Source organism: Thunnus thynnus, chromosome 6, assembly GCF_963924715.1.
Source record: "Thunnus thynnus chromosome 6, fThuThy2.1, whole genome shotgun sequence".
Lineage (NCBI taxonomy): Eukaryota > Metazoa > Chordata > Actinopteri > Scombriformes > Scombridae > Thunnus > Thunnus thynnus.
The window spans coordinates 20,998,690-21,013,617 of NC_089522.1; the positions used below are offsets into that span (position 1 = coordinate 20,998,690).

Below are 14,928 nucleotides of genomic sequence, written 5' to 3' on the forward strand. Positions count from 1 at the left end.
ACTTCAGGAAGTCACTGCTCCCAGCCAAGAAATAATTCAACACATAACCTCCCTTTTCCCAAAATGTTTAACTATTCCTTTAAGAACAAAATATATCTGACCCTGACGTGCTGAGTCTGATAATATGTCCTAAGGTAAGAGCTCATCAAACATCAGAGGAACAAGTGATACAGACCGAAATCCAAAATCACTTCCTCGTTCACTCATTCACTATTCCCTACACACTCAATAGTTTACATAGTGAGCCTTACAAGTGAGAATTTGGACACTCGTGAAAATCATCACTGACAGGTGAAGGTTTGCATGACTGACATTTTCACAATGTGACACTGTCAGCAAAAAGTAGTGAACACACTATGATGAACCTTTTTGTGGGCACCGAATGAAGAGGCATGTAGTGCGTACATTTCACACTCAGAATTCGGACACTCAGATAAAATGGCAGATAGTAAATATGGTGCTGATGTGATTTGTCAGTCACCATAGCAACCACCTTTGATGCTGGACCAGAATAGCAGCAACACATGAGTAAACGTTCCTTTTCTCTTCCCCAACCCCACTTCTCCTCTTCAAGATCCCACAGATCAGCTATGCGTCAACAGCCCCAGAGTTGAGTGACGACAGGCGCTATGACTTCTTCTCGCGGGTGGTTCCCCCGGACTCATTTCAGGCCCAGGCCATGGTGGACATTATCCAAGCCCTGGGCTGGAGTTACGTCTCCACCATCGCCTCAGAGGGCAGCTATGGAGAGAAGGGAGTGGAGGCCTTCACACAACTCTCCAAAGAAGCAGGTAAGAAAAGTGATCACTAAAAAGAATTTATATTTCTTTTTATTTTATGGAAGATTTTGTCTTTTTCACCCAGAGGAAGATCAGTTTTGCATTTCCAATTCATCATCAAATCTGTTGTTTTGGATGGATGAATTATTGATCTGCTTGGAAACTCGAGCTCCCCAGTGAGTTGTAGAGTGTTACTGGAAATGTAGACTGAGAAAAAGCTTGTAGAGAAGATGCCACGTCACAATAATGAGCATGACCCGTATCCAGTGTTTTTTTAAATGGAGCCATTTCAGCTTTCCCGCTGAGTGCAAACTTACGAGAGGAATTGTTTGAAAATGTCTAATGTGTTCTCTCTGGCCAACAAAGAGGAGAGAGAATTGTCTGGCAACTGGTCTTTTGGGAGAGTTTTGTTATACACTGTGCCTTTTCTGTTTCACTCTGCCTCATTTTTTCATCCCCGCTAGTGAGAGTGCAGGGCTCTGACGATGTTAATGGTGGTCAGTCAGCTCAGTGGTCAGTCAGTTCAAACCACTCTAGTCTGGTTGCATGTATGAAGCAGCAAGCTTTTAGATATTTAATCTTTGGGGAATGTCTCCAAGAAAACATGATTTAACAGAGAGAGCCGAGCCACTGAATGGTCTAGAAAGCAAGCTATTAGGATCAGTCTTGTTTATTGAGTCTTGTAAAATAACATTAATGGTTATTGTTAAGTGGCAATGATCCTTTTTCAGGCTAAACTGTTAAGTTCTTATGGTTATATATGGGTTTGAAGAGGTTAGAATAAGGACCTGGAAGAGCACTTAACAACATTTGCATTCAGACAGGGTGGTGGAGTTTTGCCTGTAACTGGGAGGAAAATTGTGCACACGCTTGACTCACCTGCTTTTTCCACATAGATGCTGTTGTTGGCATGTAGTTGCACATGTAAATCAGCAGTCACTGCTGTCACCGGGAGACACTCGGTTGCCCTACAACAGTACAATGGTTCGTCAGTCGTTGTCAAATCCTGTGGTTTACTGTGCTGTGGTTTAGAAACTCTGTAGAGATTTTCCACGGTTGCTGCTGCATTATTTCTGCAAGATGGGGACAGGGATACATTTCTGCAATACATTTTGTGTTTGAACAAACATGTTGGATGATTGCAAGAAGGCTTTCAATGCACAAAGGTTGACAATGGCTGTATTTTCACAGCTTCAATTTCTTTTCCATCTTTGTGCAAAAATTGTGAAAAGAAAATACCCTCCATTATCCATGATAGCACATCCATGAGATTCTACTGCAATAAAGGCACAGCAACAGGACCAAGTATTTTACTGCTTCTCACCTCGACCTCTATGGATCCCAATCCATTTCTTGTAAATCTCTGTCTCCCCTAGTAGACTAATGTGCGGAAACCTCTAAGATGAGGAAAGCTAATGATATCCCACAGGCACTGATCAGAAGTCCAGCATGCATGAATATTTTATCTGTGTACATTCATGTCCAGTGTGATCACTCATTAAAACTTTACGAAGCTGTTTGTGGCTACGTAATTTGCATCGACAGACAGAGAGAGAGTAGCCGGTGTAGGAAGATAGAAGGAAAAGTTCTGATTTAAGGCTTACTTTGGAAGGTTCAATTCATCTTGTATCCTGATAAACAGTTTCTTCCAGCTTGTCTTCTCAGATATACTTTCCACTGATGTTTTTTTTTCCCTGTAAAGAGCAGTAAACACACTGATATTATTATGACTCCTGAACAGCTACAAAAGGAGTAGGGAATTATAAGCCATTGTTGTTGTTGACTCATCCTTTTGCCACTGAGCTGCAGTCATTTTGCAATATTTTGTATTCATATACAAATGGGAATTATTTGCTCTAAAGAAAGGCTTCCAGTACCCACAGCATCTTATCTTTAATAAACACATTAATTATGTAATAGCATAGCTGTACATTCACAGGATTCATTCAAAGGCACCGGTTCTGCAACACAGCTCATTGGAAACGACTGAATTGAATAAGAAGTAAACATCTTAGTGAACATGAACATTTGCCAAGAAAATCTGGTGCGAGTTAATGTATTAAACACACACACACTGTTTTTAATAAAATGCTAAACTGTAGAGCAACAACACTGTTGGGTAGATGTTGTTGCAGCATCCTTGAGATGGCTTCTGTGTCTGCCCTGTTTGGTTGCAGTGAAATGTCAGATGCATTAGCAGGATTCTCGCTTCACCACTTCAAGGAGAACCATCTAGCGGACTAATGCAATATGGCTGCCCATTACCTCAAGCTGAGACTGGAGTGATGGTCAGCCTGTATTGATCTCTTCTGTTTTTTCTATTCCTTCTGTTTTTTCCTGCTCTACTTTCTCTCCTCGGGTTGAGGCACTGTTCCATTGTGCACCTTCATCCTGGCTTCAGGAGAAGCTGGCAGAGATTAATCTTGTTTGTATTTTTCTGTGTCTGTCTGGATTCAGGCCAGAGTGATGGAGTTCAGTTTTCCCATTTGATAAAAAGACTCGCATTTGAGGAAAACCTCCCACAACGTATCACTGTGGAATTGATTGCAGCAAGTTGCCAACACGATGCATTCTTAGATCTAGTCTGAGCTCTGAGTGGGGGGGAGTCTGCAAAGGTATAGCAGTAATATTTAGCGGTAGGAGGGGACTGGGGCATCTGAAAACACTGTAAAATAGACCACAATACTTCTGCATGACCCCCCTCGGCAATGTCAAGTCCCAAACCGGCGGGGGAAAGGCACGTAGGATATTGAAGGGCACACAGATGTAGAATATGAATGTCAGCTGCATGTCAGCTCATTTTGATGTGCTCCCACATGTTCAGGCGGGGGGAAACTGTAGGGAGCAGGCCTGCCGTTTGACTGTCAAGGTGATAAATATAATTGCGGCATTACGGATCCCCCGGAGGTTTGGGTTTGGAGGGTGTTGAGTAGGCAAGCGGGAGGTCGAATCCATCAAGAGCCTCTAATTTAAAGGGATTTGTATTTCACTACGCAAAATGGCGAAGCTGTATTCCTCGCCCTGGAGTGCATTTTCAGAACCGAGGGCATTGAGAATGAATAATTGAAGCAGTTAATGCAGTGCATGACCTATGGCACTCAAGCAGATAAGCGGAGAACTTCCAAGAGCCTGATGAATTTAGCCATCATGATCATTAAGCTGTCTTTGATGTATTAATCAAATGTGGAGCAGAGGGTAGGGCGTCATAATGCATATAGTGTTGATATTACTTTGTAGGATCACAGGTAAAAATTTCAATGTCACAAACTACTGCAGCACACCTCACCTCTTTTGTACGTAGAAATGTGACATTTTGAGTGCTTACATAGATTTTAGACAAACATATATTTCTCCTCACTGACTGCAAGCAGCAGCCAGAAGGAACACTATCACTATACAACCCTAGTTCTTGGATAAGACTTCAACAAGTTGGAGTAAAACATATCCTTCTCCCAGAGCCTGACATTTATCTGTCTCACATCACATATCTCCAACCAAGAGAGACAGCTCTTCTTTAAACCCACTGTTTGAGCCGAGGAGTCTTTCAAGTCCACAGAACTCCTCGCAGTGACAGGTGAAGTCGGCTCGACCCACAGCGCAGAACTCTGGAAGCACAGATACAGCACTTGCATTTTCACCATGACTGCCTCCCTGACTAACTGACTGACTGACCATCTGACTGACTGACAGATGAGGTATTCTGCAGCCATTCAATAATTTAGCCACCAGTTCACAGCCTTTAGGGTAGTCTTGAGCCCACAGCGCATTCAGCTCTGGTGCTCTCTCTCTCTCTCTCTCTCTATCTCTCTCTCTCTGTCTCTCTCTGAAGATGAGATCTGCTCCAAATGCTTCTTATCTTCATCAGTGGCTCCTGTGGTCTCTGTCTGAATTATTGACTATTGTGACCTACAATAAATCTCTGTTCAAGACTGTTATACCGTTCTAACTCTTCACACATGCCCGCAGGGTTCTTGTCATAATGGAGTTAATGCATTTTCATGAGACTTAAGTTCTCAGCATATTATGAGGGTTTTTTCTCCTCTCTGGAATTAATGCGTGTGATAACTACCTGCAGACACACTGGCCTCTGGAAATGAAAGGTGCTGCTAATACGCCAGAATCAGATATTACACAGTGCTAAAGTTTCCTAAAACAGAAACGTGGAAGCATAGTGTCATACCGAAAGCTTTCTGCCTGAAATCAACAGAAATCTCTGTGCTGAAATGGAGCTTTACTGTCGTCCCTCAGAGACCCACAATGCTAGCTTCTCTGCAGAAATGACACCAAGCACGTTTCACTTTAACAGGATACCAACAGCTAGGCCATTGGCGGGATCTCCATTTTTATGTGTAGTCCACTTAGGGAGGATAACAGCAGCTATCCCAGAGGTCTTTTGGCGCATACTGAATGTTGTCTCTAAGAAATATCCCTAATTCTGCCTGCTCCAACTAGAAAAATGGGTAGTTAAGAGGAGATTCAGCACTTCAGTCATTTTGCTATCTTCTGGCTTTAGAAATGCCACAGTAAACCGTGACTGGAGATGTGTGATCTGCTAACTAAAAGCTGTTTATATCAAAGTAACGAGCCTGAGGAGACTGGCAATTAGGAGATTCTCTCCATTTCTCCGTCTATTCAGGGAAACTCAAACTGAAAGGTTACTGGGTAGACTATTAAAATGCTTGAGTGGGAGAAATTTTAATTGGTTTGGGTAGAGCTTTGCTGTTGACTCAGGACACAAGCTGCTGCCTTAGTCTCGGCCTATAGTTGGGATGTACTCTCACACAGGTGATCATATCATCTGTTTATCCAAAGTGCTTCAAAGGTTAGCCTGTCCTCCGCGCCTATAATTACCACACTAGAGGGGAGCAAAACTCTTTTTTATTTATTTATCTTTTTTTTTTTTTAATGAAAGATGTAATTTTGCTCCTCTACCCGATAATGAGCTGTGGAATATAACCTGGAGACAACAATATCTAGTGAACTGCTAAAAGCCAATTGGTATAATATGCAGTGCCAAATATCTAGCTATTTAGCACCGTACGGAAGCAATCAGTACCCTTCATCCTGTACAAAGTCATTAGTGGTGACCTGTCTGAGAATGATTTATTGTCAGTATTAATATCCTCTTTGTTTGTTATTGCCGACTGTGCTATCTGATTGGTTCAGGGTCCAACAAGAGATGTTTGATAATGACTTTAAATGAAAAGTCAATGGCAGGCTGTTGGATTTTCTCAAATCCATAATATGGAATCTGTAGCTTTATGTCCCTGTTGGTGAGGATTATTGGATTTGTTATGGCAGATACTGTATGTTTATAACTCTCTCACTCTGTGAAACGATTCTGGTGCTTAGTCGGAAGGTGCAGTTTGAGTGTTATATTGCATGCTGCTGTGCAGATCATTGCCAAAATGTAAATGTATACACTGTAATACTATCATTTAGACCCTATAGCAAGCATGACAACATCATTGAAATCACCCTATTGTGTTCAGATGTTTTCCATTTTCACATGGGTGTGATTTCCATGTAGGAACAAAGCTGTTTCTACTGTGACCCCAGGCTTTGTGTGTGTGTGTGTGCGCACATCTGTGTGTGAGAGTGAGTGAATGGGTGAGATCATCCCAGAGGCCTTATCATTTTTATTCCCTTCCCATTAAAAAGGTGGAATCTGCGTCGCCCAGTCTTTGAAAATTCCCCACAACCCCAAGCTGGAGGATTATGACAAAGCCATCCAACAACTGCTGGAAACACAGCACTCGCGGGCAGTCATCATCTTTGCCAGTGAAGAAGACATACGGTGAGCAGCGCACCACATTCTGGCTTCTTCCGTGTCGCTCAGGCACGTTGATGACATGCCATGTTGGGGTCTTTAATCTTTGAGTAGCAGCTCCTGAAGACGGGGCTAGAGGCACAGATTTGCTATGCGTACAGGATGTCTGCTACACAAACATGCCTCCAACAACACAAACACAAGCATTCCTCGGAGAAGGAGTGGGAATACAGATCACAACAAAGCAAAAGAGATATTGTTTCATTTACAATGCCCCACAGGAAATGTTTATGTAAAGAAAAACAGAATCAAACATTTAGTACCTGTAAATTCAGATTGAGGAATCTAGGAACGGATGTACTCGTGAAATGTAAAAGAAAAGAGAAGATGAGTGAGAGACGAGGTTAATGACTGTAACTCACACTGTTATCTTAAAGTGACGGATGAAAATAACATCTTGGCTCAACACAACACATAATACATATTGTAGCAGCTAACACAGAATAATAACCTTCTTTTCCTTCTCAGGATTACTAAAACAAACTTAAAAACTATACATGAAAGCACTGTAATGTCCAAGCAACTCCATAAAGCTAGCTGTGCTGTTGTGTAATAGATATTAGATTGCAGACCTTTTGTGCTCTCTCCTAATTCTAACACGAATGCCCTTGCAGCGGAGTTCTCAATGCCACCAAGAGGGCCAATCAGGTAGGCCATTTCCTGTGGATTGGATCTGACAGCTGGGGGGCCAAGAGCAGTCCGATCCACCAGCTTGAGGACGTAGCAGTGGGAGCAGTCACTATACTGCCCAAACGCTCCTCCATTAAAGGTATGCACACACCGGTCCACACAGAGCATCACACCACATGCTTCACCACATGATGTTTTATTGTGGGACTAAGTTGCCTTTTACTGTTTTTCGCCCAGTTGTCTGTGTAATTACTTACAGACCAAAATAAATGCAAAAAACAAGAAAGAAATTCAGATTTTCTTTGAAAAAACTTTTCATAGTCTATCTACAATAATGTCTTTTTGGCCACTTGGAGACAGGGAAACATGCTGTAAACAAAAACATTTTACAAAGCTGAAATGGTGAGTTTGTGTAACATTATCAGTTATTTCAAAGAAGTTAAGTTCAGTATTCACTCTGAGTTTAACTCTGTTTTTGGTCTCCATTAAATCCTGAGGGAAATGTCTGCTCTTTATCAGCTAAATACTCTAATACTCTATACTAATACCAGCTAGTAGCTATCTTTGCGTACTGTTTGGCGGTGGACAGTGTACAGTGGGTTTTCTGAGCTTTTGCTAAAAACAGCTGCCTGGTGCAGCTGAAAACAATGCTATGAGAGCAACATGAGTGACCCAAAACAGTAAAGTTTCAGGCTGTAAAACCAAAACAATGAAAGACAAAAGACGCTGAAAGATGCTGTAAAGCTCTGCAGAGCTGGGGAAACCTGCAGATTTAGGTGATGATTCACTGCAGGTTCATCACTATGAGCAATCCATTTTACATTAAACATAGTCATTTCATCCATAATTAATGTAAAAAATATTGATTAGCACAGCTTTAAAAACAGAACATCACATTCAAAACTTCTCAGCATTTCCATGCTGACTCACTCAAACAAGCGCATACAATTACATACTACTAGATCTGTGATGTTCGATGCATTTTAGGAGATATTTTATGATGACACACTGTACTTTCATTTACCCTTTTGGTGCAGTCATTCCCCCCTGCCTCATCTATCTATCTTTGCAATTTCCTACATTTCTCTGAACGACTTTCGACAATCCTCAGAGAACAAGTATGACCTTGTTGTTGCATTTGGCTGTGAGTTGAACATGACCAGACTAAGGTCAGTCTGAACAAACTTGCTGCTTTGTGGATTTTTATGAGATACTGAAACCAATGAATGCAAACTGTGTCACCTCTTGCAGTCGTGTCAGACATATTCATTAGTGCGGTTTTAGTATTTATCTGCTTTCAGACAGCTGTCCATGGAGAAAGTGGTATCATTTGGGTCTGCATTATTCAAAGGGACACAAAATGATGCGTCTGACAAAAAGCTTGAATTTAGTCTTTGTGTCCATAAAACCCCAAAAGAAATGTAATTTCCTATTGTTTTGTGCTAAGTGGGGAGTTTCTCTTTAAAGCTGCAGCTCAAATAAGTCTACCAGCAACAAAAAGGAAGCAAAGGAGAAAATTATACTGCTGCATTTGCCAGGACATGTACAAATTTACCACAGAAATAGAATATTATCAGCATGTACCATCTATTTTATGTTCTGTTCAATGTCATCCTAATAACCACTCATTACAATTGAGGAAAGTCTTAGTTTTTGTGAAGCTTTCCTTAATTAGGGGAGGTCTAACCAGGACAGATGTACACTCTGGGGGCAGCAAGAATATTATTACTGTAATCTAGCATGCATCATTGATGGTCTTTTGAAAACAAAATCAGCTGAGTCATTTCAGCTCTGATTAGCCATTATCACCTCTTCCCACGACTCAGCTGATATGACTGGATAACAGAGAGCGGAGACACAGACAGAGAGACTTTAAAATGCGAAATTCTGATAATTCTCCAGACAGAAAACTATGTTTCTGACACAGAAGGTAAAAAAAGATTCCTGCACCATGAATCTCACAGCGGAGTCTTACTTTTGGATTGTCCCACCTCAGTTTCTTGACCCATTTTGGGTGGCAAAGTTGCACAAACATGAAAGCATTATTCAGCACACAGGCTTTCTTTTTCCTTTGTTGCAGCAAGTTATCTCTCCTCAAGCTAATGCTTCATACAGGCACCTAAACCTGTATGTTGAAATGAGCGTTAAACTAATACATCGTCCCTGCAATCTGTCCCTGTTGGATTTTATGAAGTGAAGGCAACCTGCTCAGAACCTACAGGACCTTAAGGCCTGAGGCAATGTGGCTGTGTCACCACTTACAATCCCTGTGTTATTTATTATGCATCCTGTTTTTTAATTAATGTAATTTCCAAGATGAAAGAAGTGATTAAAATTCCATGGGGCTTGAGAGGAAGAGGAACCACCATGGTCAAATTTTGATGAAGTGGTGCCTTGCTCGCTTCCAGCACCTAGCGGCCAGCACAACACCACTGCCGCCGCAGCAACACTGCTGCACAAGTTTCGTTTCATTTCCTCCAGGTTTGAAGTGGTTGATAATTGGTCCGGAACTGAGCTATTCTCTTCTTTCCTCTATTCCCAGGGTTTGATGAATACTTTACTGCACTCACCCTTGAGAACAACCGCAGGAACGTGTGGTTTGCTGAGTTTTGGGAGGAAAACTTTGACTGCAGGCTTCTCAGTGCCTCCAAGAGAGAGGATACCAGCCGTAAATGCACAGGTACACAGGGTTTTGACATGAACAAATTAAGAACATTTCTGTATTACACTAATAGATTATGCATATTTTCACCCTCCTATGTCAGCTTGATTTGAACTTGACCTTTTGTCCATATTAGAAGCTGCAGATAGACCGTTGAGGTTTCATTCAACCCCTCTTGTCTGTGGTGCGGCCAGAAAGTCTAACACCAGGTGTTTCTACCCAGCGGGTGCAGGACAGGCATAGTTTATTATTAGAATAATAATGCACCACGTGTCATAGTCATACTACAGTTACAGACCGTCTGCTCCTGTGGCTAATGTCCTGTAAGTCTTATATCCCATTTTCCCTCTATTCCCCCTTAACCCAGTCACCTTGACAGCTCAGCACAGTCATGGTGTGTGTACTAACTGCACCGAGCCGAGAGTGCACTTTATTAAGGTTGGAAAATTACAGGGAAAAAACAAAAAGAAAATACTGCTCATGCGCTCATTCTGGTTTATTACCATATTTGTGGTAGCATTAATGATAGTGTTGTTGCCTTTACTTAAACTCAGCCTGCCAACAGTGTGACAGGCATTGCACTGCATTTATTATCTTCATGGATGATGCTTGTGATGTGGGATGCTGTATTAATCTTGCTTGCATATGTGATGACGGTGATGGCAGTGTGACACAAATTACTGTTTGCTAAAGGATTTTGTTTCCTTTATAATCTCCTGTTTGGCGTCTTTCATCATGCGTCAAAGACAAAAGATGCTCGTCCACTTTAGTGAGCCCCGCAAAGCCTCTGTAAAATGACTGTAAAAGTCTCTTATCTTTTCTTCAGTCCCGCTGAAAATGGCTTTTATATTGCTGCAAAGCCCGTACAACTGTCTTGATATTCTATTTTATTTTTTTTTATACCTCACTCCGAGCTAATATTTATGAATGCTACATACTAACAGGAGGCGTTTGCATTTAAAGCCTGTCCATTGAACACCCTATGCAGAGCTCACAGAAGCAAAAAGGTTATGTGTGGGCTGAAATGTATGTTAAGCTCTGAGAAATGGGATGAAATGTCAGCTCAGATTGCTGTTGACCTCCCTCAGTTTATGCAAGTCTCCCACAATCTTATATGTGTCCTGTTAACATCTCCTACTTCTCAGCTGAGTTCTGCATGTGAACTATGAACAGCTATCACTGCGAAGGAAATTGTCTTCTAGCATTTTCTTGATGACACATTTTTGTTAAATGGCCACTTGAATATTATAATTATGATGATCATGATGATGATGATTAGAAGTAATAGTGGTATTTTTGTTATTATAATTTATATTCACTCTTTGAAATTGCAGCCCTCATCTACCAGGAGTATAAGATGGTAAATTCAGTATGTAACAACAACACAAATCCAACAGAGGTTGTACATTACGTATTCAAGCAGTGTATCAGCAGCATGAGGCAAAACCTTTACAGCAGCCTACAGTGAAAGGGCAGTGCACTGGGAGGAGGATATAAAAGAGCATGAAGCCACTGTGGAAGAGTATGTTCCTAAAGTTCATAGTGATCTTCATCACCTTGCACATGGGACAAATGACGCATATTCTTAGCCGCGTATTACTTTGTAATGTACCACAGTAATTTAATATGCTGTATTTGTCACAAACACTTTGTCTCACAGCTCAGCTTGATATTTTCCTCTTTTTGCACTTGGGAATTAAATGTGTCCTCTTATTTCCTATGCCACATTGTCCCTCTAGGTGTAATTCCTGCAATATGAAAACTGAACTAACTGGCAGCCAAATGGTAAATGGAGGAATAAAAATGAAGCCGGAGATGATAGCGAGCGCTGAGAGAATGTGATGTCTAATGGCTCGTGGTGTATTTTATCTGTTGAGTCCTCTTCCTTTTCTCGCTTTAGGCCAGGAGCGCATCGGGATTGACTCCAAGTACGAGCAGGAAGGGAAGGTGCAGTTTGTGATTGACGCGGTGTACGCCATGGCCCACGCTCTCCACAACATGCAGAGGGACTTATGTCCTGATCATCCTGGCGTGTGTCCACAGATGGAGTCTGCAGAGGGAAAGACTCTGCTGAAGTACATACGCAACACCAGCTTCAACGGTGAGGGACACGTTGTAAAAGTCTACACGTCAGATATTTACACAACGTGCAGATAAGAAAAACTAGATTGGTTGTGTTATTACTTTCCACAGAGCTTTGGAGGACATTTCACACCTTATACTGACAGTAACACGCAACAACTTGATAGATAACATTGTGAGTAGTTAATAAGGAGCGAATGAAACAAGGTGATAATTGATAAATTGTTAATAAGCAGTCAATAACTCTGAATCAAGGACTTTATAGCAGAATATAATGAGTTACTGAGAACAGACTTGAAAATACTATATTAATGGATCTTTATTTAATGATAAGTTCATAAATATCTGTGAATTGAGTTTCTGTTCACTTTCTTCATGAGTTGTTCCTGATTAACTCTGAACCAGATGCTGAGAGTAAAAAAAAAACTAGTAACAACTCATTAATTACTTAAACATCAGTGGCCACTTATTAGTGATTTGTTAATTATCAAGCCGTTTATGATTCCTCACTTGTCCTTCACTTGTTTCCTAGTAACTACACACAATGTTATGTAATGTGTAAACATGCTGACTGTATTAGAAAATTAAAACTGGATTATGTCTATTCACCGTCACTGCAGCTTTATTCTTGTTACAATGGGCATGGATGTAGCTTACATTTGTGTTATGTAGATATACAACCTTTGTGATAAACGTTCAGTGATACTTATGGATGAGCCACCCGTGAGCCGCACAAGTGAGGTAAAACCATTTTTGTCTCGGAGACTGATGACAGGATTTCACTCACAATAATTTGAGTTGTTCCCTGCTGGCCAACTACATTTATTTAACTGTTACTTTGTCCTGAAGTATTTTATAGCAAGCCGCTGTGTGTCTACACCAATCAACGGTGTCAAAATGATATATAATTTAGCACAAAATAAAATTATGGACATAACAGCCAGAGTGATCTCAGTTTCAGACTATAAAAAGGAGGCAAATAGGCAATAAATGCACACCACGCTCTCTGTTTTATGCGTCATATAGTTGCTTGTGGGCTTGCTACAGTCTAAATTTACATTTAATTTGATTCATAGTTCAAAGCACCACAACATTTCCTGGATGTTTGTAATATTTTCATCCTATTAGATATATTATGGGCCTGCCAGTTCTTGAACCTCTACATTATTCAGTCCTGTGCAGAAAGTGATGTGGAAGATACTTAACAATTAATGGCAAATAGCTATTAATGACAACTGCTCTGAAATGCAAGGGGAAGTGGGAGAAGTGAGCTGAATGGGAGATGGGTTTAACACAAGAGAAACCTTTGTCATTACAAATGTGCTGGCATGTATGTCAGTCTGTGATCATTAGGGGCTCATCTGAAGTACATTGTGTCTTCACAGAATGTTCTAGATCAGACTCAGCAGCTTAAAATAAGAAATCAGTGTAATCTCAACACAAAACTGGCCTACTTTTAGAGGTAGACCCAGCTCATTGTGTTTCTAGTACTAAAATAATACTCCACTGTGATGTGTCATATGTGACTAAATGTATACTAAAATCACACTTCCCTGCCTGGTTAAATGAATAAATGAAAAAGTGACATAGACATAAATGGTCTGCCAACACTTCCAACAATCTTATGCCACAAAATATGACAACTTTTATTAAAGCATTTCTGTTATTAGATTAATTCAGTACTCAAAAACTGCAGGTAGATCACTTCAGTCAAATCTTGTCTCTTTCTTATCAAATCCCACTTATTCACTGGGAATTTGGGGATTTGAACACTGGTTAGCCGGGCTAGTAAAGTGAGAGAGATTTTCTACATTACTCAGTCTGAGACCATGTTGTTCATGTTTCCCTGTTTCTGTTTGGGAGGTGGAGTGGTTTTGTTTTGTTTTGCTGTAACCAATCAGTAGTCAAGTCAAGTGACTTTTATTTATATAGCCCAATATCACAAATCACAAATTTGCATCAAGGGGCTTTACAATCTGTACAGCATATGACACCCTCTATCCTCAGTCCCTTGATTCAGAAAAACTCCCCCTGAAAAAATCAGTAACGAGTGACACATCCGTCCTGTTGAGATCATTTTCAGTCAAACAGAAGCTGCTGCAGTGCTTTCCAGAAGAATTTACCTCAAAGTTTTTCCCAGCGATTGAAGAAATATGCAAATTTAAGAGTTATTTCTGTAAGTCGACCCAGGTGTGTTGATGTCATTCATGCTTGTTGCCATTTTTGGGGAAATTTTTTATCTTGCTGTTTTTCATGACCTACAAAACTCTGATGGCTCATTCTTCCAACTAACAACACAGTTGCTGAAAAAAAGTGGGCTGAGGTGTGGAACTACCTTATGAAATTTCTACCAGGCTTAAAGGATAAGGCCTGCAATACATCTATACTTTTGCTATCGTCAACAAATCCCTTTAAAAGACCAAATGCATTAGTTCATCTCTCAATACTCTGACTTCCCTGCTCTGTCTGTGGCAGCCACATGCCCAAAAAGGCCAAGTAATAAAAACTAAAACAGCTGAGCTCTGTAGTTTTTAGGAAACATTACTCAAACATGAATAAATAGTGCATTTGCTGGGGACTATTTTCAGCTTCACACTTGGTGTGCTAGTGAGTATTGCAGCAGCAGGGTGGTGTATGTGGGATAGACTCAAAGAAACTTCATTGGGCAGTGTTCATAGTGATGAAGGACCATGTCAGTCAGTGCAGCAACGTGGCTCATTGATATATTTAGATTTATTCATTAATACATTATAAATCATTATTCTCTAAAAGTATACTGATCAATCAAAAGTTTGTGTTCTTAAGCCCACTGTGTGTTTTGTTGATGCTCATTCAGAATAAGCAATGCGGTGATCAAATTTAACAGGGTGAATTACTCTTTACATTCATTTATATACAAAAATGTGTGAAAACTTCTGTCAGCGAGCTAAAGGCTAAAAAGCTGC

At 40.7% G+C, this 14,928-nt stretch overlaps 1 protein-coding gene across 2 annotated transcripts in view; it reads left to right on the top strand.

The window, feature by feature from the left end:
- Positions 1 to 275: 275 nt before the first annotated feature.
- Positions 276 to 14,928, top strand: part of LOC137184650 (metabotropic glutamate receptor 7-like) — a 36,625-nt gene continuing 21,972 nt past the window's right edge. For both annotated transcript variants that reach the window (XM_067592514.1, XM_067592515.1), the window contains exons 1-5: positions 276 to 791; positions 6,441 to 6,576; positions 7,224 to 7,378; positions 9,782 to 9,919; positions 11,802 to 12,002. In XM_067592514.1, coding sequence (XP_067448615.1) covers positions 680 to 791; positions 6,441 to 6,576; positions 7,224 to 7,378; positions 9,782 to 9,919; positions 11,802 to 12,002 — 742 coding nt within the window. In that variant the 5' untranslated portion in view covers positions 276 to 679. The remainder of the gene's footprint in view (positions 792 to 6,440; positions 6,577 to 7,223; positions 7,379 to 9,781; positions 9,920 to 11,801; positions 12,003 to 14,928) is intronic.